At 43.9% G+C, this 21947-nt stretch overlaps 1 protein-coding gene across 1 annotated transcript in view; it reads right to left on the bottom strand.

Moving 5' to 3' along the window:
- Positions 1–21947, bottom strand: part of PCDH15 (protocadherin related 15) — a 2365808-nt gene that overhangs the window by 736683 nt on the left and 1607178 nt on the right. Inside the window, exon 20 of the mRNA XM_075348720.1 lies at positions 5096–5404. Coding sequence (XP_075204835.1) covers positions 5096–5404 — 309 coding nt within the window. The remainder of the gene's footprint in view (positions 1–5095; positions 5405–21947) is intronic.

Genomic DNA, 21947 nt, shown 5'->3' with positions numbered 1-21947 from the left:
GCGCGTCCTGGCTCGTCAAAGGTACTGCGGAAGGCCTGTAGGAACTGTTGAAGATCCTTGGTCATGGGGTCCTCCTTCTCCCACAAGGGGTTCATCCACGCCAGCGCCTCGCCCTCTAGGTGGGACATTATAAAGGCGACCTTGGCTTGGTCGGAGGCGAACAGATGTGGCAGCTGCGTGAAGTGAAGGGAACATTGGTTTATGAAGCCCCTGCAGGTCTTGGGATCTCCAGCATACCGAGGAGGTGACGCCAAACGGAGTCGGGAAGCATCTGAAGAGGCTGCCACTGGTACGGGAGCCATGGCTTGCCTGGCGGGGGACCTGGGTGCCGCAGGCGTCATTGATGCTTGTAATGTGTACAGGCGGGTGTCCACGGAGGTCATGAATTGCAGCATGCGGGTCTGGACTTCACGCTGGCGTTGGAGTTCCTCTTGCAGGGCCATTAGTGCAGCAGCGGGATCCATGGCCTGATCTTACTGTCACGGCCGGGCGGTCGGGCAGACCCAGGAGGTGGATCCACTGGACCGAACTCTAAGATGGAGGTAGGGAGTCCGGCAGCTGAAGCACTGAAGGGCAGCAGGATAGTCCGTGCAAGTGAAGACAGCGGAGGAGTCCCTGGGACCACGGAGTCACAGAAGGTAGTCTTGGTGACGTAGCTCAGGTTCGGAGGCCGAGATGATATCAGGCGGAGTCCGGAACCTCTGGAGCAAGATGACGGGTCACCGCAGGGATCCGAGATGGCAGGTGCTGTCGGATGGCAGACGGACAGCGTGCGGGGTTCGGGATACGGCAGACTGGATGGCGAGGCAGGTACGGCTCTACAAAGAGAGATAGGTGAGTACAGGCACATAAACACCAGGAGACCTGACTCCTAGCTCAGGGAACACGAAGATCAGGCCCCGCCCCCTTGGACAAGAACCCCCTTTATACCCTGAACCTGACTAACCTCATTTCCTGTTACTGGACGCTGGCCCTTTAAGAAAGGGTCAGTGACCGCGCGCGTGCCCTAATGCGCATGCGCGCGGCCCGGGTGCCAGAAGCCAGGGAAGGAGGCTGCGAGGAGGACGCAGGAGAGCCGGCCAGGGCCTGGGAAGATGTCGGACGCCGGGATCGGCGACCAGAGGACCTATGGAGGACGGGCACCGGAGGCTGGGACGAGGGGAGCGTGGCAGGTGAGCCGGGGAGCGGAGCTGAGGACCCGGGGAGGGGAGCCGAGGACCCGGGGAGCGTGACACAATAAATAACAGCATGCTCTCCGCAGCACCCAAAGTCCGCTTTCTCAGAGTAACACTTGACTCTGCATTGTCCTTCATACAATACATCCAATCCTCACCACCTGCTCATGTCTTCAACTCAAAAATATTTCCAGAATCTGTCCTTTACTCAATTCTCAATCTACGAAAATGTTAGTGCATACCCTCAATCTCCCGCCTTGATTACTGCAACATCCCTCATGATTACCACCTGATCATCGCCCCTGGATGAAGGCATGTGCCGAAACACGAGTAGGGCATCCTGTGTACTTGATACCTCAGATAGCTATACTTCTAATATTACAAATCCAATTATTTTGTTCTGCTAACCCCTTTGATAGGAGGGGAATTATCCTTGTGCATGTGTAACAATATAGTTGTGTAGGAGCATCTGTCGCCCATCTATGTGATTGGATTTTCGGTCAGACAGTGATCCAACAATTTTTTTTTTTTATGCAATCTGTACCAACTTTTTTTGATTAATAAGATCTCCTTGTATAAATTTAAAAAGCTGTTAGACTATCATAAGTATGCAGTATAAAATATGATGCTTTCCATATATCAGCTTATCTATTGACATACAGAGGTCCATGCTTCAGTGAATATTGGATATAGCAAGAAACTGTTACTTGTCATTTTGGTTAATATATCAATCTAACAATTTGGATGACTAGGTTTGGGTGCTTTGATAATGTTTTTAACAATATTATGGTGTTGGATTCCTCATTTGCTCAATAAAATATAATCTATTGCATATTAGACATTAACTCTCTACTAACCAAAATTCCACAATGTCTGTCTGCTATTTCATACTTCTTCTCTGCGTGATTCCAAAAGCTTAACATGGACAAAACAGAGTTCATTGTCTTTCTTTCTCCTCACTCATCTCCTCCAACAAGCCTTTCCATCAAACTTGATGGTTGCTCACACTCCCCAGTCTCACAAGCTCGTTGCCTTGGAGTAACCCTCGACTCTGCTCTATCCTTCAAGCCACACATCCAAGCCCTCTTCACCTCATGCAGACTACAACTCAAAAATATCTCCCGGATCCGTGCTTTCCTTAACCAAGAATCAGCAAAAACATTAGTGCATGCCTTCATCATCTCCCGCCTCGACTACTGCAACCTCCTGCTCTCTGGCCTCCCTTCCAACACTCTTGCACCCCTCCAATCTATCCTAAACTCTGCAGCCCGCTTAATCCACCTCTCTCCTTGCTATTCCCCAGCCTCGCCACTCTGCCAATCCCTTCACTGGCTTCCCATCGCCCAACGACTCCAGTTCAAAACATTAACCATGACACACAAAGCCATCCACAACCTGTCTCCTCCTTACATCTGTGACCTAGTCTCCCAGTACCTACCTGCACGTAACCTCAGATCCTCACAAGATCTCCTTCTCTACTCCTCTCTTATCTCCTCTTCCCATAATCACGTACAAGATTTCTCCCGTGTCTCCCCCATACTCTAGAACGCTCTACCTCAGCATGTCAGACTCTCCCCTACCGTGGAAAGCTTTAAGAGGAACCTCAAGACCCATCTCTTCCAACAAGCCTACAACCTACAATATCCCTCAGTCCAGTACACCACTGTGTAACCAGCTCTGTCCTCACCTATTGTACCATCACCCATTCCCTGTAGACTGTGAGCCCTCGCGGGCAGGGTCCATTATCCTCCTGTACTAGTCTGTTTTGTACTGTTAATGATTGTTGTACGTATACCCTCTTTCACTTGTAAAGCGCCATGGAATAAATGGCGCTATAATAATAAATAATAATAATATTATATGGATGTTTGATCATAATTTCCCTTCTTTTTTGTTAGAAACAGGGACAGTTAGGCAGGGATTAGAAATATGCACCCAGAACTGTTCCTGAATCTGGGTGAATATTGCACCTGACAGGTTCCCTTTAATATTATATAAGCCTAGTACTAGACATGGAAGTTCAGGTTCACCAGGTTATACTGGACTATGGTTAAAAGTTTAGCTTCGGGACCCAGGCTTGACCCGAAGTTGACCCCAAACCACATATAAGTCAATGGAGCCACAAACATCTGTGAGGTGAAATAGCTGTAAAATGGTCGTAGTAAGTGCCTGGGGGCTGTATAAGGAAGTAAAATGGAGGTAGTTGTCCTTCAAACAAATGTAACTAGGAAATAAATAATAAAAAAACGGGATGGGCTACCACCTATTTTTTATAAAAAGGGCTGCAGCTTTACCTTGGCTGGATATACAAAATGTTGGGGATCCTATCCTGTTTTTCAAAATTGTTTATTTAATTTTTTTTTTAAAAAAAAGTTGTGGGGTCCCCTCAATTTTGATAACCAGCCAAGATAAAGCAGGGAGCTGGGGGATGATATTATCAGGTTGGGAAGATGCTTGGTTATTTGTCACTTCCCTTCCTAAAAACATCAGCCCACAGCCGCCGCAGAAGTGGCGCATCAAATAAGTGCACCAATTTGGGAGCTTTGCCTGGCTTTTCTTAATTGCTCTGGTGTAGCAGCAATTGGTGTAATGCTTTTGGGGTTGATGTCAGCTGTGAATTAATAGCTGACATCAAGTCCAGGGGTTAGTCTATCAGACACTCCCATCACTGACCCAGAAAGTATATAATTAAAAACACCATGGCCAAAGGGAAACAACAAAAAAAAAAAATGTATTTGAATAGAGACCCCTCACAGTCCCTCTTTCACCAATTTATTCCTTCAAAATAAATCCTGGAGGTTCTGAAGTAATCCAATGGAGTTATGTACCATGACAACCATCAATTCCTATGGAGCTTTGTTCTGAGAATTTTCTCTGAACAAGGCTCCATAGTTTACTGTGGGTCAATTCATAGCTGGCATCAACCCAAAAATTATTACCCCGATTGCTACTGCACCAGGGCAATCGGGGAGAGCCGTCCACAATGCCAGAATTAGTTTAATGGATGCACCACCTCCGGGGTGGTTGCGGACAACTATTTTTAGGTTGAAAGGGGCAAAATAACCATGGGCCCTAAAAGCCTGAAAAGATCAGCCCCAGCTGTGTGCTTTACCTTGGCTGATTAGAATAAAAGTCCACGCCATTTTTTAAAATTCTTTATTTAAATAGTTTTAAAAAATGGTATGAGATACCCTTTACTTTTTATAGCCAGCCAAAGTAAAGCTGACAGATAAGGGTTGCAGATATTAGCTGTCTGCTTTACCCATGGTGGTGATCAAAAACAAGCAGGAGCCTACATCATTTTTATAAATTTATTTTCTATCCACTTTTTTTAATCTTTATTGTTTACAGCAGCGCACAGTTATCTTTTGCATGTAGTAAAGTTTGATGATTGGTTGCACTGCAGCCTTTTAACACTAGAAGTCCCAGAAAGTTCGAGCTCTCTGGGTTCCAAAGGTAGAAATGTTAAATGACCCCTCTCTGAGACATCTAGTGTTAAGAAACATTATTAGTATACAAATAGCACTCTAAGACTTTTTTTTAAGTCCATGTTCGAGTCCAAGATCTGGACACACACTGTTCGGTATGAACCCCAAACTTTATTCATCTCTTCTTACTACCATAACAATTTGATTTGTAAATATTCTCCAATTTTGCCAATACATTTAGCTAACAGTTTGGAGATACCCAAACTATCCTTATGATTCATCAAGGACAGTTCCCTAATATGATTCATACTTGTGGTATTAACATTGTAATATTCTCTTAGATGGGATTCTGAAGTATCACAATCATTAGGAACCTGCTCGTAATTCTGGACATTTTACTGTAGAATATATAGCAACATACAAAAATAAAAGTGAATAAATAATAGAACAGCAATACATAGTTGCTCTGTCCTTATAAGCTTTATAACTCACCTGAACTTGTAGAAAAACAGTTCCTGGCATCATGTTCTCTGGTACAGACACCGCATATGGGGCATTTGTAAAAACAGGGCTATTGTCATCAATATCAATAACCTTAATAGCCAGTGTTATTGTAGAGCGGCGAGGGTCGGTGGGGGCTCCATCTGTTGCCTCAACAATGAGCTCGTAATAGTCTCTTATTTCCCTGTCCAGCTTTACAGACGTATAAATACTGCCATTGGATGTGATCCGGAAAACATTATTGAGGTTTGCCAGGCTGTAACGAACTTGACCATTGACTCCAGCATCAGGATCTGTTGCCTAAACGGACAAAGATGAAATAACGTTAATAATGAAATTCATTGGTAGACTGCTGTAGAATACTCAATGCAGTATTACTGCAATTTTCTTTCCTAACTAATGGGTAATGCACAATATGTTTGCTAAAGGAATGAAACGTGAAGTGGAAAAAGAAACTATTAGATCACGTTGTATAAAATGTATAAGTCTGTATATGTTGACCTCACTGATGGATTTGCAGTTAACTCAATTAGAGGCAGCAATGTGCAATGAAACCAAGAGCCTTTAAAAAAAAAAAATTATAATGATAATGGTCAGTATTTTAATTTATTTTTAGCCAAAAATAAATGCATTTAAATGAAAGAAAATGAAAAATTGTAAATGGGCGGTATGTGCCATGGAAGTGGTGTAAACCTGGATGTCCTTTCTGGGACATGAAGTGCCACATGTTTGTATAGTGTTCTTTGGGTCAGGTTTACAGGTAGCTGGAGAGATGGGTGGGTCTGGCTACCTACATACCCCCACCCATTGGTGTGCCTGTGTCACATAAAGCATGTAAAATAGAGACTATTTGTTTGGCACATGGCAGAGTGTGTGAAGAGCAGCCTGTGTGAGACATGCTCTAGACTGAATGAGTCTGTGTCAGGAGACTGGAACATCTCCCTTGGGATTTTGAGATTCTGTGTAGCTGAACCCTGCAGAGATAAACGTGTGGACTTTTGGTGTTCTGTTTGGAACTTTATACTGGAAAAGACTGTTTTGTTCCTGTGTTGCTGGAGGGGTTTATGAAGGAGTAATAAATCTGTTGAACTTTTCAAATGAAAAGTCTTCTTGTTGCTACCTTGAAGACGTGCAAGCAAGTGGACCCCATTGAACAGTATGTGAACTGTGTGCAACATCACAACGTGTAAATATGTGGGTCATATCTAGATACTCCCAAACAGTGGATGGTTGCCAAAAGTGAACCCTTCTTCACACGTCACTATAATTTTATGCATCTGATTGAGGCCTTGACTAAACTACAAACTTTGCCACTTTCATAGTGGACAGTGGGTGCAATATCACAAGCAGATTTGTTTTGCAGGAGGTAGATACAATATATAAAGAAATGTATTTTTTCAGGAGCTCATACACATTAGACTTAGTCGGGCTTTGCACGTTGCGACATCGGTAACAATGTGTTACCGATGCTGCAGCGATAGTCCCGCACCCGTTGCACGTGCGATATCTAGTGAAAGCTGCAGTAGCGATTATTATCGCTACGGCAGCTTCACACGCACATACCTGCCGTGCGACGTCCCTCTGGCCGGCGACCCGCCTCCTTCCTTAGGGGGGCGGGTCGTGCGGCGTCACAGCGACGTCACACGGCAGGCAGCCAATTGAAGCGGAGGGGCGGAGAAGAGCAGGATGTAAACATCCCACCCACCTCCGTCCTTATCATTGCAGCCAGGATGCAGGTAAGGTGATGTTCCTCGCTCCTGCGCCTTCACACACAGCGATGTGTGCTGCCGTAGGAACGAGGAACAACTTCGTACTTGTCGCACCATTGGCATTATGGAAATGTCGGAGGCTGCAGCGATGATACAATAACAACGCTTTTGCGCTCGTTCATCGTATCAAAAAGGTTTTACACGTTGCGATATCAACTGCGACGCCAGATGTGCGTCACTTTTGATTTGACCCCATCGACATCGCACGTGCAATGTCACAACGTGCAAAGCCGCCCTAAGTTTGAATAAACCTGGTTGGATATTCTGAAATGTCAAAGTGCATGGAGGCCTCTTGACTCTCCCCCCAACAGACAATGTAATTGGAAAGATCAATCCAGCATATTTAGTTTCTAAAGGCTGATACTCTCATTCTCCCTAGAGACAAGCTGGCTCCATAGAAGTCTAAAAGTGGCCCTCTCACCTGAAGAACAGAGGAACACTCAATTGAACCGACTGCTCCTGTGTATAAATGAGTTGGTGGATATACCGTAGCTTTGAGCTGAATGATTGTTTGCTATAGCTATCTAATATGTGTAGGGACCTTTTTTACATGAAAAAATCAGCTCCATCTTGTTCACCATATTTAACCCTTTAAAATAGCATATATTCACTTCCCATGCTGGTGTCGAACCAGGAGTGTCGGCACTCAGTCTCCAGCGACTCACGTGAGGTTGTTATGTCATACGAGCCTGTTGCCCAATCATCGCTGGCTCCTCTCTCCACCTTCAAACATTTCAAACATCAATAGGAAGTGAGGCAGCAACCCCAGCTCTGACTTCCTCTTGATGTTCAACTCATCTGAAGGTGTAGAGGGAAGCCTCTGCTGTTTTGGCACAGGGCTCGCATGACGTAACAACTTCATTTCAACCCTGGGAGAGAGATTGCTAACACCACTGGAGCAGTGGCGGCACCGGAGGTGAGAAAAAGTGTTTTTATTTTAATGGGGGCAATCATGGTCAATAAAGGGGGCTTTACACGCAATGACATATCTAATGATATGTCGTCAGGGTCATGGATTTCGTGACGCACATCCGGAGTCGTTAGCGACGTCATTGCGTGTAACAGCTACGAGCGAGTGTCAACGATCAAAAATACTCACCTAATCATTGATCGTTGAGACCTCGTTCATTTTCAAAATCTCATTGGTCAATGTGGACGTAGGTTGTTCGTAGTTCCTGAGGCAGCACACATCGCTACATGTGACACCCCGGGAACGACAACAGCTTACCTCTGTCCTCTGGCAACGAGGTGGGCATGTTGTTAATGTGGCTGCCCCTCCGATTCTATTGGTCAGCCGCTCTGTGACGTCGCTGTGATGTCGCACGAACCTCCCCCTTAATGAAGAGTTTGTTCGCCGTCCATAGCGACATCACTAGGAAGATAAGTATGTGTGGCGGGAGTTAGCGATATTGTGTGCCAAAGGGCAGCGATTTGCCCGTGACGCACAAACGACAGGGGCGGGTGCTTTCACGAGCGGCATCGCTAGAGATGTCGCTGTCTGTAAATCCCCCTTAAGAACAGGTTGTCCATGTAGTGAACAACTCCTTTAATGAAAGTGTGTAGTAGGTTGTCCATGTTTTACAACATTATTTTCCTTCTGGACTCCAAGATGGACTTTCTATTCCGTGTATACTTGGAGTTATAAGATACAAATTTAGCCTTTTAGTATTATTTTAACCATATTGGTTGGGTAGTCCCTTCACGCTTCAGTTGTAAAGTTAAAACCTAAGTTTTGTATCATGTATTTAGTAAACAGATCGATTTCTTAAGAAGTCAACTTGAGTTCAACACCTATTACTGGTTCGCCTGGATACTCTAATGATCCACCCACATGTGTTTTCTATATTCAGTGTTTATCAGTATCTCACACATTAATTAAATTGTAATGAGTTTTATAACTTATTACTGCATGCACGTATCCCACATCCCTGCTGTTAAGAAGCTTTTTGATCGTTGCCTGCTGGTGTAATGTCACATCGGACACTGCGGGATCAGTGGCCATAAATAGCAATAGATGATAATCAGTGCTGCATAACAAGATGTCCCATCCAAAGCAAACCTCACTCCGTAATTGTTCAGCAGAGTCGATAATTGACACGTTTGGCTTCGATTTAATATGCAGCACAAATTTAATCTTGTTGAATGTCATGCATAGCTCAGCATATTACTAACATTGAGGCCATACTGGAGATTTACTGGTTACTAACATAACAATAGTTATTAGTATTAAAAGCTGCAAACCAAACCATTAAAAAAAAAATGTCCTTATCCCATTGTGAAGGTACAGTAGTTATTTTTTCAGATGCTTTGCTATTGTGTTTTGCTAGCCATGCAGTTATTTGCTGCCATCTCTTCATCTCTGCTTATCTCTGACAAATCTTCAGATTATATAAGTGCAGCAAAATAATTGGAAACAGTTTAATTGCCTATTGTGTAGTAACAGGTACACCAACGGCAGCTTGGTGAAATAGAAAATTGGATTTTTTTTATTAATGCTAAAGTTATTAATATTTTGTTTTGTATCTTCACTTCGAACAATCTGATATATAGCATTTACTGTAAAATATTTTAGTTTTGTTGCACAAAGTTGATTATAAATTAAATAAAATTAAAGAGACACATTGTAATTTGTGGTTAATTTAAAGCCATTAGAGGAAGGTTATATGTAGAGATGAGCGAACCGGTCGTGGTTCGGTTCGAGTTCGGTTTGTCGAACGGAGGTCTCGTTCGAGTTCAGTTCGTCGAACGTTTGACGAACAGAACTCGAACCGCATAGGAAACAATGGCAGGCAATCCCAAACAAATAAAAACACCTAGAAAACACCCTCAAAGGTGTCCAAAAGGTGACAAACAACTCATAACACAACACAAACACATGGGAAAGTGACAAGGACATATACTCATGCGAAAACAAAACAGCTGGACAAGAAAAAAGAGGAGGACACACAGATATAGGCATGGCACGCCCTTCTAAAATCATGTAAAACACCGCAAGGTGACTCCAAGCGGAGTCTCCCTTTTTTCCAAAATGACACCGGGTAGGTAGCAAAGTCTTTGCTGAACCATGACTTGTTCATCTTGGCTCCTTTTAAAAAACACAGCAAGCAAGGGTTACTCCAAGTGGAGTCTCCCTTTTTTCCAAAAATTGGGCCCCACACACACCCACCCCTTCAGTGGAAGCACTTGTGCCCCAGTTGTACACTTCACAGGTAGATTTGCATCGAGCACATTCAAAAATACGCCATACTTAACCGTCCCCAGGATGACACCGGGTAGGTAGCAAAGTCTTTGCTGAACCATGACTTGTTCATCTTGGCTCCTTTTTAAAAACACAGCAAGCAAGGGTTACTCCAAGCGGAGTCTCCCTTTTTTCCAAAAATTGGGCCCCACACACACACATTCCTTCAGTGGCAGCATTTGTGCCCCAGTTGTACACTTCACAGGTAGATTTGCATCGAGCACATTCAAAAATACGCCATACTTAACCGTTCCCAGGATGACCCCGGAGCAGGTAGCAAAGTCTTTGCTGAACCATGACTTGTTCATCTTGGCTCCTTTTTAAAAACACGGCAAGCAAGGGTTACTCCAAGCGGAGTCTCCCTTTTTTCCAAAAATTGGGCCCCACACACACCCACCCCTTCAGTGGCAGCAGTTGTGCCCCAGTTGTACACTTCACAGCTAGATTTGCATCAAGCACATTCAAAAATACGCCACTCTTAACCGTCCACAGGATGACACCAGGGTAGGTAGCTAAGTCTTTCCTGATCCCAGCTCTGTTCATCTTGGCTCCTTTTTAAAAACACTGTAAGCAAGGGTTACTCCAAGCGGAGTCTCCCTTTTTTCCAAACATTGGGCCCCACAGACACTAACCCCTTCAGTGGCAGCAGTTGTACCCCAGTTGTACACTTCACAGGTAGATTTGCATCGACCACATTCAAAAATACACCATCCTTAACCGTCCCCAGGATGACACCGGGGTAGGTAGCAAAGTCTTTTCTGATTCCAGCTCTGTTCATCTTGGCTCCTTTTAAAAAACACAGCAAGCAAGGGTTACTCCAAGCGGAGTCTCCCTTTTTTTCCAAAAATTGGGCCCCACACACACTCACCCCTTCAGTGGCAGCAGTTGTGCCTCAGTTATGCACTTCACAGCTAGATTTGCATCAAGCACATTCAAAAATACGCCATCCTTAACCGTTCCCAGGATGACCCCGGAGCAGGTAGCAAAGTCTTTGCTGAACCATGACTTGTTCATCTTGGCTCCTTTTTAAAAACACGGCAAGCAAGGGTTACTCCAAGCGGAGTCTCCCTTTTTTCCAAAAATTGGGCCCCACACACACCCACCCCTTCAGTGGCAGCAGTTGTGCCCCAGTTGTACACTTCACAGCTAGATTTGCATCAAGCACATTCAAAAATACGCCACTCTTAACCGTTCCCAGGATGACACCGGGGTAGGTAGCTAAGTCTTTCCTGATCTCAGCTCTGTTCATCTTGGCTCCATTTAAAAACACTGTAAGCAAGGGTTACTCCAAGCGGAGTCTCCCTTTTTTCCAAAAATTTGGCCTCACACACACCCACCCCTTCAGTGGCAGCAGTTGTGCCCCAGTCGTAAACTTCACAGCTAGATTTTCATCAAGCACATTCAAAAATACGCCATTCTTAACTGTTCCAGGATGACACCGGGGTAGGTAGCAAAGTCTTTGCTGAACCATGACTTGTTCATCTTGGCTCCTTTTAAAAAACACGGCAAGCAAGGGTTACTCCAAGCGGAGTCTCCCTTTTTTCCAAAAATTGGGCCCCACACACACCCACCCCTTCAGTGGCAGCAGTTGTGCCCCAGTTGTCCACTTCACAGCTAGATTTGCATCAAACACATTCAAAAATACGCCATTCTTAACCGTCCCCAGGATTACACCGGGGTAGGTAGCAAAGTCTTTGCTGAACTATGACTTGTTCATCTTGGCTTCCTTTAGAAAACACAGCAAGCAAGGGTTACTCCAAGCGGAGTCTCCCTTTTTTCCAAAAATTGGGCCACACAGACACCCCATCAGTGGCAGCACTTGTGCCCTAGTTGCTAACAGGATCTTTTGACTTGCATCAAGCACATTCCAAATCCACAAGCATTTACTCTCCCCAGGATGACACAGGGGTAGTAAATTCCTTCTGGATCCATGACTTGTTCATTTTAATGAACGTTAGTCTGTCCACATTGTCACTGGACAGACGCGTGCGCTTATCTGTCAGCACACACCCAGCAGCACTGAAGACACGTTCAGAGACAACGCTGGCAGCTGGACTCGACAAAATCTCTGAGGCGTAAGTTAAGAGCTCTGGCCATTTTTCAAGATTTGAAGCCCAAAATGAGCAAGGCTCCATTTGCAAAGTCATGGCATCAATGTTCATTTGGAGATACTCCTGTATCATCCTCTCCAGCCGTTGACTATGTGTCAGACTTGTTGTCTCTGGTGGCCTTGCAAAGGATGGTCTAAAAAAATTATGAAAAGATTCCATAAAATTGCTGTTACCAGCACCAGATACGGTGCTACTGGTATGGGTAGACTGTTGAAGATGACGAGACCGTCCCATGTTTGTCAATTTACAACTTGGAGATTCACTCCCTGCACCTGCACAGTTGTTTGGTGGAAAAGCCGAGCTAAGATCGAGTAACAGCTTCTGCTGATTTTCCTGCATACGTGCGTCCCTTTCTATGGCTGGAATTATGTCACAAAATTTGGACTTGTACCGGGGATCTAATAGTGTGGCAAGCCAGTAGTCATCATCACTTCTAATTTTAACAATACAAGGGTCATGTTGGAGGTAGTGCAGCAAGAAGGCACTCATGTGTCTTGCACAGCCATGCGGACCAAGTCCACGCTGTGTTTGTGGCATAGAGGTGCTAACCGTTCTTTATTCCTCTGACATCTCCCCCCAACCTCTTTCAACAGAAATTTGACCAAGGTCTCCTTCATCCGCTGAGTCTTCCATGTCCATGGACAGTTCGTCCTCCATTTCTTCATGTTCTCTTGCACCTTCCTCAACATTTCGCCTGCTACCATGCGCCCTTGTTGATCCCTGTCCCCCATGGTCCCATGCCTGCCGCGTTGGTGATGATGAACGTCTGGACCTTGGTGATGTTGTTGTGTCTTGCGCATATGAATCCTCCTGTACTTCCTCCCCTTCCTTTTGTCTCACCCCCTGACTCCGAATAGTGTTTAGCGTGTGCTCCAGCATGTAAATGACTGGAATTGTCATGCTGATAATGGCATTGTCAGCGCTAAACATATTCGTCGCCATGTCGAAACTGTGCAGAAGGGTGCATAGGTCCTTGATCTGAGACCACTCTATCAGGGTGATCTGCCTCACCTCTGCATCTCGTTGGCCCAGGCTATACGTCATGACGTATTGCACCAGGGCTCGGCGGTGCTGCCACAGTCGCTGTAACATGTGGAGAGTCGAATTCCAGCGTGTCGCCACATCGCATTTCAGGCGATGAACTGGCATGCTGAAAGACTTCTGGAGCGATGCAAGTCGCTCAGCTGCGGCGGTTGAATGGCGGTAGTGAGCAGACAGTTTTCGTGCCCTGGTCAGAAGGCCATCTAGGCCGGGATAGTGTGTTAAAAATTGCTGGACAACAAGGTTCAACACGGGAGCCATACAAGGCACGTGTGTCACCTTGCCCAGGCAAAGGGCCGCACCCAGGTTTGCAGCATTGTCGCATACGGCCTTACCAGGCTGCAGGTTGAGTGGAGACAACCATTTATTAAACTCAGTCTGCAGAGCTGCCCACAACTCATCCGCTGTGTGACTCCTATTTCCAAGACATGTCAAGCTAAAGACCGCCTGATGCCTTTGCGCTCTGCTGCCAGCATAGTAATGAGGGGTGCGTGATTCCTTCTACGCAGTGAAAACGCTGGTGGCCTGACAAGGCAGGCTTGGGGCGGAGGTGGAGGACCCAGATGAGGTGGAGGAGGCAGAAGCAGTGGCGGAACTTGGACAGACAGAGGATTGACACACAAGTCGTGGGGAAGGCAAGACTTGTGCAGCAGACCCTTCACCATCTATCACCATAGTTACCCAGTGCCCAGTCAGCGACATGTAACGTCCCTGTCCATGCTTACTGGTCCAAGTATCTGTGGTGAAATGCACTCGTTGACACACAGAGTTTCTCAAGGAAGCGGTGATGTTGTGTGCGACATGCTGGTGTAGCGCGGGCACACCTTTCTTAGAGAAGTAGTGGCGACTGGGCATCTGGTACTGGGACACAGCGACAGACATAAGGTCTCTAAAATCCTGTGTGTCCACCAGGCGGAAAGGCAGCATTTCTTTAGCCAAGACCTTAGAGAGGGATAAAGTCAACCTCTTAGCTTTGTCATGGGTCGCAGGAAATGGCCTTTTATTTGTCCACATCTGAGGGACAGAGATCTGGCTGCTGTGTGTAGACGGTGTTGAATGCAGCTTTGTGAGGAAAGTGCAGGCATAGACATGATGTCGCCTTCATCCAACGTTGGTGCTATCGATGTCTGAGAGAGCTGTACACACGCACTTGTTTCCCTTTCCAAACCAACTGATGACCTACCAAGCAAACTGCCTGTTGCGGTTACAGTGGTGGAAGTTGTGCGTGAAAAACCAGGTGTGACAGCTGTCCCCACAGTCCTAGAAGATGAAGAGCGCGCGGATGCAGTAGAAGGGGCAGGCGGTGGATGGTTCGCTCCGCTAGGCCGCATTGCAGCACGGTGAACTTCCCACCGGGACATATGATATTTATTCATGTGACGATTCATGGAAGAAGTTGTCAAACTGCTGAGGTTTTGCCCTCTACTAACAGAATCATGACAAATCTTACAGATCACATAATTTGGGCGATCTTTTGCTATGTCAAAAAAGGACCAGGCTAGGCAAGGCTTAGAGGGCATGCGACCTGCTGATCCACCCCGACTAGTGCTCAGAGGCACAGTGGTGGCTGAGGATGCAGTTGTAGACGTGCTACCAGTACTCCTACTCTGTCCAGGAAGGCGCAAGGTAACTTCGTCGTCAGTTGCATCCTCCTCCACCGTCTCTGTTGACCTCCTCGAGGGCCTGACTGTGGGTTGACAGTAGGTGGGATCTAGAACTTCCTCATCAATTGTTGTGTTTGCACTACCCTCACCCTCAGACCGAGTCTCTTCTTGCCCTGACCGAATATTTAAGTTGTCATCCCAATCTGGTATCTGCGTCTCATCGTCATCAGTATGTTCCTCATTGCTTATAACAATAGGTGTTACAGTTTGTGAAAAAGAGTCAACATTATGCTCAGAAACTTGGTCCTCACGGCCTGAATCAGAGTCACAAAGGTTCTGGGCATCACTGCAGACCATTTCCTGGTCTGTACTCACTGTAGCTTGGGAGCAGACCTCTGATTCCCAGACTATAGTGTGACTGAACAGCTCTGCAGACTCAGCCATCTCAGTTCCACCATACTGTGCAGGGCGGATGGAGACTTCAGAGGTGAGAGAAAGCAAGTTTGATTGGGATGACAACTCAGAGGACTGGTGTTTTTTGGATGCGGTAGTTGAGGTGGTGGAGAGGGCACTTGTTGGACCACTTGAGATCCATTCAAGCATTTTCCATTTTTGGCCATCATCTACCTTTGTTCCAGTTGTTCGTGTCCGTAAAAAAGGGAGCACATCGGATTGTCCATGGTAAGTAGTAGACATCTTACTTTTGCTGGAAGATGGTCTATCTTCAGCAGATGTTAATGGAGCTTTGCCACCTTCCCCACGGACAAACCCTTTTTTACCTTTTCCAACATGCCTCTTCCCCTTTCCACCAGCATCTGTCATTTTGCCACTCATTTTGATTGCGACAAGATTGTGCACTTAAAATGTGGTAGTAAAAATTAAGAGGTGGTGTAGATTTCAGCGGTGGTCTAGCTTTATTAACAGCAGAATAAACAACAATAATTATCCCTGACAATGCAACTACGGCCCTTAAACTGGCAGCAGTATAATGGCTTAGTAACAATGAGTTTGAGTGTGCAATGCAGGCAGACGTGCTGCAAATAACTTTGCACTAGTGGGTCAATACAGAAGTCCAACAGCCACTTTTATGATGCCACTAAGTTCACTCAGTGTTTGCTAGTATAATGGCTTAGTAACAATGAGTTTGAGTGTGCAATGCAGGCAGACGTGCTGCAAATATCTTTGCACTAGTGGGACAATACAGAAGTCCAACAGCCACTTTTATGATGCCACTAAGTTCACTCAGTGTTTGCTAGTATAATGGCTTAGTAACAATGAGTTTGAGTGTGCAATGCAGGCAGACGTGCTGCAAATATCTTTGCACTAGTGGGACAATACAGAAGTCCAACAGCCACGTTTAGGACGCCACTAAGTTCACTCAGTGTTTGCTAGTATAATGGCTTAGTAACAATGAGTTTGAGTGTGCAATGCAGGCAGACGTGCTGCAAATATCTTTGCACTAGTGGGACAATACAGAAGTCCAACAGCCACGTTTAGGACGCCACTAAGTTCACTCAGTGTTTGCTAGTATAATGGCTTAGTAACAATGAGTTTGAGTGTGCAATGCCGGCAGACGTGCTGCAAATATCTTTGCACTAGTGGGACATACAGAAGTCCAACAGTCACGTTTAGGATGCCACTAAGTTCACTCAGTGTTCGCTAGTATAATGGCTTAGTAACAATGAGTTTGAGTGTGCAATGCAGGCAGACGTGCTGCAAATATCTTTGCACTAGTGGGACAATACAGAAGTCCAACAGCCACGTTTAGGATGCCACTAAGTTCACTCAGTGTTTGCTAGTATAATGGCTTAGTAACAATGTGTTTGAGTGTGCAAAGGGCAGGAGGGTACAGTGGCACGGTTGTGGGTCTCTCTGTAGAGGAATGGAAGCCTGCCTTTCTATCCTTCCTAATGGGGAAATGCAGCGAGGAAATCCCTGACCTTAGCTACACAGACGCTGTCATCTTGGGTAGCTGTTAAACTCTGTTTTCACGGACCTGTCACTTATGGCTCTGACCCTGCCGGTATTAGCCCTTAAAAGGACTGATAGAAAGTGCTATCCCTATTCTGTACAGCGCTGTGTAAAGAGCGTACACAGCAGTATCGGAGATAGGCGCTGCGCCAGCGGTGACTGACACCAAGGACGCAGAAGAGATAATGGCATCCGGACGGGCAGATACTCGTTTTTATAATGCAGGGACATGTGAAATGGACATCCTATCACACATGCCGTTGCTTCTCTGGCTAAAAGTACACTTAGCTGTGTGTGTGTCTGGGATTGGCTGACATGCTGGCCCTCCCCACTACACGCGCGTGCTTAGGGAAGGAAGACAAGGGAAAAAAAAAAAAAAATGGCGATCGCCTTTATCCATACAGCAGCGATCTGAATGCGCTGTTCCCGCACACTATACACTGAAATTTCATAATAGTGTGAGTCACAGAGTGACTTACACTATTACAGCGGAAAGCCAGCTAGTAATTAGCTGGTCTTTTTGCTGCTAGAACGTATCTAGAACTATCGAGCTTTAGCAAAAAGCTCGAGTTCTAGTTCTATCTAGAACAGCCCCTAAAATCACTCGAGCCGCGAACTGGAGAACCCCGAACCGCGAACTGCGCTCAACTCTAGTTATATGGTAACAGGGTTTCAGATGAAGAGATTATTGTAGATATAAACCAAAATATTAAAATATTAACACTTTTATCCAAAAAGTCCAAGAAAACTCCAGCAATCCCAAACTATAAAAAAAGTCCTAAACTTTATTTCACATTTTAAAATTCCATGGTTAGGACTCCATTAAAAGGGAAACAGATGACGCGTTTTGGATCCACAAGATCCTTACTCATATCTGTAAGGATCTGTTGGATCCGAAACGCATCATCTGTTTCCTTTTTAATGGAGTCCTAACCATGAAATTTTAAAATGTGAAATAAAGTTTTGGAATTTTTTATCCTTTCGAATTGCTGGATTTTTCTTGGAGTTTTTTGAGTTGCTTTTTTTGGTGACCAGCTGGAGTTTGATCCGTGCATCCCCTTCTCTGCACCAGGAATTGCAGATGGTGGTGGAGTGGCTGATAAGTATTTTTTGTTTTTTGTATTAACACTTTAATGATTTTGTTTTAAAAACAGTAAAAAGCTGTAAACTAATAAATGCCCTATCAAGGATTTCGTTCTCCTGAGGAACACACATATTACCGGGGGAAATGTGTCAAGACTGGGGTCTCTGTTTGAATACTGATTCTTTATGGGGGATCTACTATTACTACTGTAAATCCCAAGGACTTCCCGCTAAAATAATGAAGTATTACTATCATTTTTTCTTTTGCATACATTGATTGATTGTTATCAAGTATTTATTTATTAAATATATCTATTACATTGGACCTGGGTGTTTTGGGGGTTAATAAATTAGTGACAGACGGTGGGGATTTTTTGTACTTTATTTCAAATAAAGGATTTTTTTGGTGTTTGCGTTTATTTCTTTTATAGATTAGTAATGGGGGTCTCATATATCCTTCACATTACTAATCTAGGGCTTAGTGGCAGCTGTGGGCTGTTATTAACCCTATATTACACTGATTACCACTGCTCCAGGACAATTGCGATGAGCCAGGTAAAGTTTTGGGATTGTCACAGCTAACGAATGCAACAATCCTGGGCAGCTACAGGCTGCTATTTTTAGGTTTAAGGGGAGGCACAATAAGCATGTGTCTCCCCAGCTTGAGAATACCAAATCCAAACGACCGGCTTTATCATGGCTGGGTATCAAAATTAGGGGGGACTGCACACTGTTTTTTTTTAAAAAAAACATTAATTTAAAATTTTTTTTTAAGAAAGCCTCATACAGTATCACTTATTTTGATACACAGACAAGATAGCACACACGTCTGGGCGCTGCAGCCTGTAGCTGTATGCGTTATCTGTTTTGGGTATCAAAATATGGGGGGAACCCATGCCAATTTTTTAAATTATTTCTTTTTATCTAAAGTTTGTTTAAAAGAACTTTTTATCTAGACACAGACAGCAGCTGTCACTGGTTTCAGTCAGACATATTTTCACACAAGCTGGGAGTGCTGTGTGACTTCAACCAATCAGACAGGACTGCCAGTGGGCCCGCAAAGTAGTGCATATGCATGAAGCTAATGACTGGCCCTAGAAGTAGAGTGAGTGGTCCCTGCAGCAGAGTAAAAGCCGCTCAGTGACCAGTAAGTATAAAGGTCTTGCTTTATTCGTACAGTATTTTCTTTCTTTTATTTATTTATTTTTTTATTTGGTGGAGGAAGGTTGAACTGGTAGAGGAAGGTTGAACTAGATGGACCTAGGTCTTTTTTCAACCTAGGTAACTATGTAACTATTTTCATGGTGGCCAGACCTGGATCGTTATGGCACCTGGGTTCTTTAGAACCCTTGTGGATCCGGACTTTTACAGTTTGGGTTCTCCCATCACTAGTAGGGTGCTCAGTGCTATTCAAAACTAAGAACCCTATATACTTTTCTTTATTCCTGTTGTCTGTGAGATACATTGGTGAGCCACAGTAAGCGGTATCAAAGGCCCCAAACAGTAAGGGTTTCAAAAGTGGAAAACACGCCCATCAAAATGTTAAACAATATCATAAACAAAAACTATTTAACATTGACAAACAACAGTACAAAATATTAGGAAGTTTCCATTCAGGGGTGGTAGTGGTGATGGTAGCCAGTACTCCTGTTTAGAGTAAATATATACATTTATATATTAGATGAAGTCTTTCTTTGACAAATAAAGTAACCACCTCATCCTCATGTGAATATCCCCGTTATTTGAACCAAGGATAGCATCTCTCTGAGCAAGGTATAATCCAATTTAAGGAATAGAGGGTTCAACTCTACAGACATGCACAATTTCTATGATCATCATGAATAAGGGTGTTACACTTGTGAAACATGTAGATGTTTTAACCTGACCTTTATCATGATATTTTAATTTTTCTATCGCACCTCTATTTATCCACAAATAATTAAATAGTGCGTGTTCGGTGAGCTGTACTCTCTATTTCCTTATTGACAAAAACTTTTTAATACGTGCTAAAAAAGTGACAGGCAAACAGTTCTTGATGTTGAAAAATAATTTTAAAGGGGTTGTCAGTCATTTCTAAAACGCTATAGTCTACTGCATAAATTGAAAAAAAATAAATAAAAAAAAAACAGTGGACTATGCTTCCGTATAAGCCCAGTTCCAAAAAATATTGGTGCTGGGACTCCGAACACTAGTGCTACACTAGGGCAGCTTCAATCTCATTTGAAATGGACACCTGAGTGTCATCATAGGTAAGTCTGAGCACTACAGAATATTATCGAATGAGGAATGGCTACAGCGCTCACGTCGCATAATAACATCACAAGAGTGGCAAGAAAACCGGTGATGACATTGCTGGAACGGCACCAATACGGGAGTCCTTAGGGCATCAACTGAGCATCATCTTAGCACACCTAATGACCTAGAAGACTCAATAAGTAGGTAATTGGATTATCGGTCTGGCGAGCGCTGACAATGCACAGGTTCCGTTAAGATTAAAGTTGTTTTATTATTAAAATATATCAGAATAGATCAGAATGCTCCTGTTATTCAATTACAACGCGTTTCAGCATTACATCAATGCTTTCCTCAGGTATAACAGGAGTATTTCTCAAACAATAAATATATAGGGGTTGCACAGGTGTTGTTCTTGTGGGTGTGCCGTTAAATAATTTCTAAATATTACAAATTTCAGGACACCATACTTTTACTACCTACCCAAAATACATAAGGACCCAATAAACCCACCAGGACGCCCAATAATTTCAGGAATAAACTCTATTACCAGCAACCTTTCTCATTATGTAGATCTATTCTTTCAAGAATATGTAGTCCAACTGGACTCATACTTAAAAGATTCAACCCAACTAATAAAAGAACTATTAAATTTACCCCCTCAAAAGGACAGCATTTTAATCACATTGGACGTATGCGCACTGTATAACAACATAGCACACAATAAAGGCTTACAGGTCATAGATGAAACTCTGAAAAAAGATAAAGAAATCCCCCCAATTCAAAGACAATTTATAACAACAGCAATAGCATTTATATTGGAGAATAATGTTTTTTCATTTGAAGGGTCTTTTTTTAGACAAATTAAAGGCTGTGCGATGGGGACGCGATTCGCACCAAGCTATGCAAACCTATTTATGGGTGCGTTTGAATCCGTCTCCATCGCGCAGTCAAAATACAGAGAACATATAGCCCTATACCGTCGCTTTATCGATGACCTCTTCATACTATGGAGGGGTTCACTAATAGAAGCAAAAGAATTTATAAAAGAAATAAACAGAAACAGTTGGGGTCTTTCCTTTACATCTAACTATTCAGAGCATACTATTCAATACCTGGACCTACAGATCACCCGTAATGGAACTGGTAATATCACAACGTCTACACACTTTAAGACGGTGGACGTCAATAGCTACCTTAAATTTGATAGCGGACACCTACCAAGGTGGATACGCAACATCCCATACGGACAATACAGAAGAATCAGGAAAAACTGTACGGCCGATGAAGACTACAAAAATGAATCTAAGACTTTAAAGCGGCGGTTTTTAGAAAAAGGCTACCCAAAAAAACTTATCCAAGATGCCTATAAAAAGACAAATCACCTCACCCAAGAAAAATGCTTACAACCTAAACAAGAAAATACAATGGAAAAAGAAAGAAAAAATAAATATTTAAAATGGAGTTTAATCACTACATATTGCCAATCAAGAACCCATATAGAAAAATTAATGAACAAATATTGGTTCATTTTGAAAAATGACCCTATCTTAACAGACCATATACCTCATAAACCAACGGTTATATACAGGAAAAATAGGAACATAGGAAATATGGTCGCACCCAGCAACACATCCATAAAACCAAAAATAATCAAAACAGACAATCCGAACCTATGGGGATGTTACCCCTGCACAGCATCCAAATGTCTTTGCTGTCAAGTCATGAAAAAAGGAGCTAAAACTTTTACCTCCAAAACCACAGGGGAAACCTTCCCAATAAAGTATATCTTCA

The sequence above is a fragment of the Anomaloglossus baeobatrachus genome, chromosome 5 (assembly GCF_048569485.1).
Source record: "Anomaloglossus baeobatrachus isolate aAnoBae1 chromosome 5, aAnoBae1.hap1, whole genome shotgun sequence".
In the NCBI taxonomy this organism is placed as follows: Eukaryota; Metazoa; Chordata; class Amphibia; order Anura; family Aromobatidae; genus Anomaloglossus; species Anomaloglossus baeobatrachus.
This window is presented reverse-complemented; position numbering and strand designations above follow the sequence as displayed.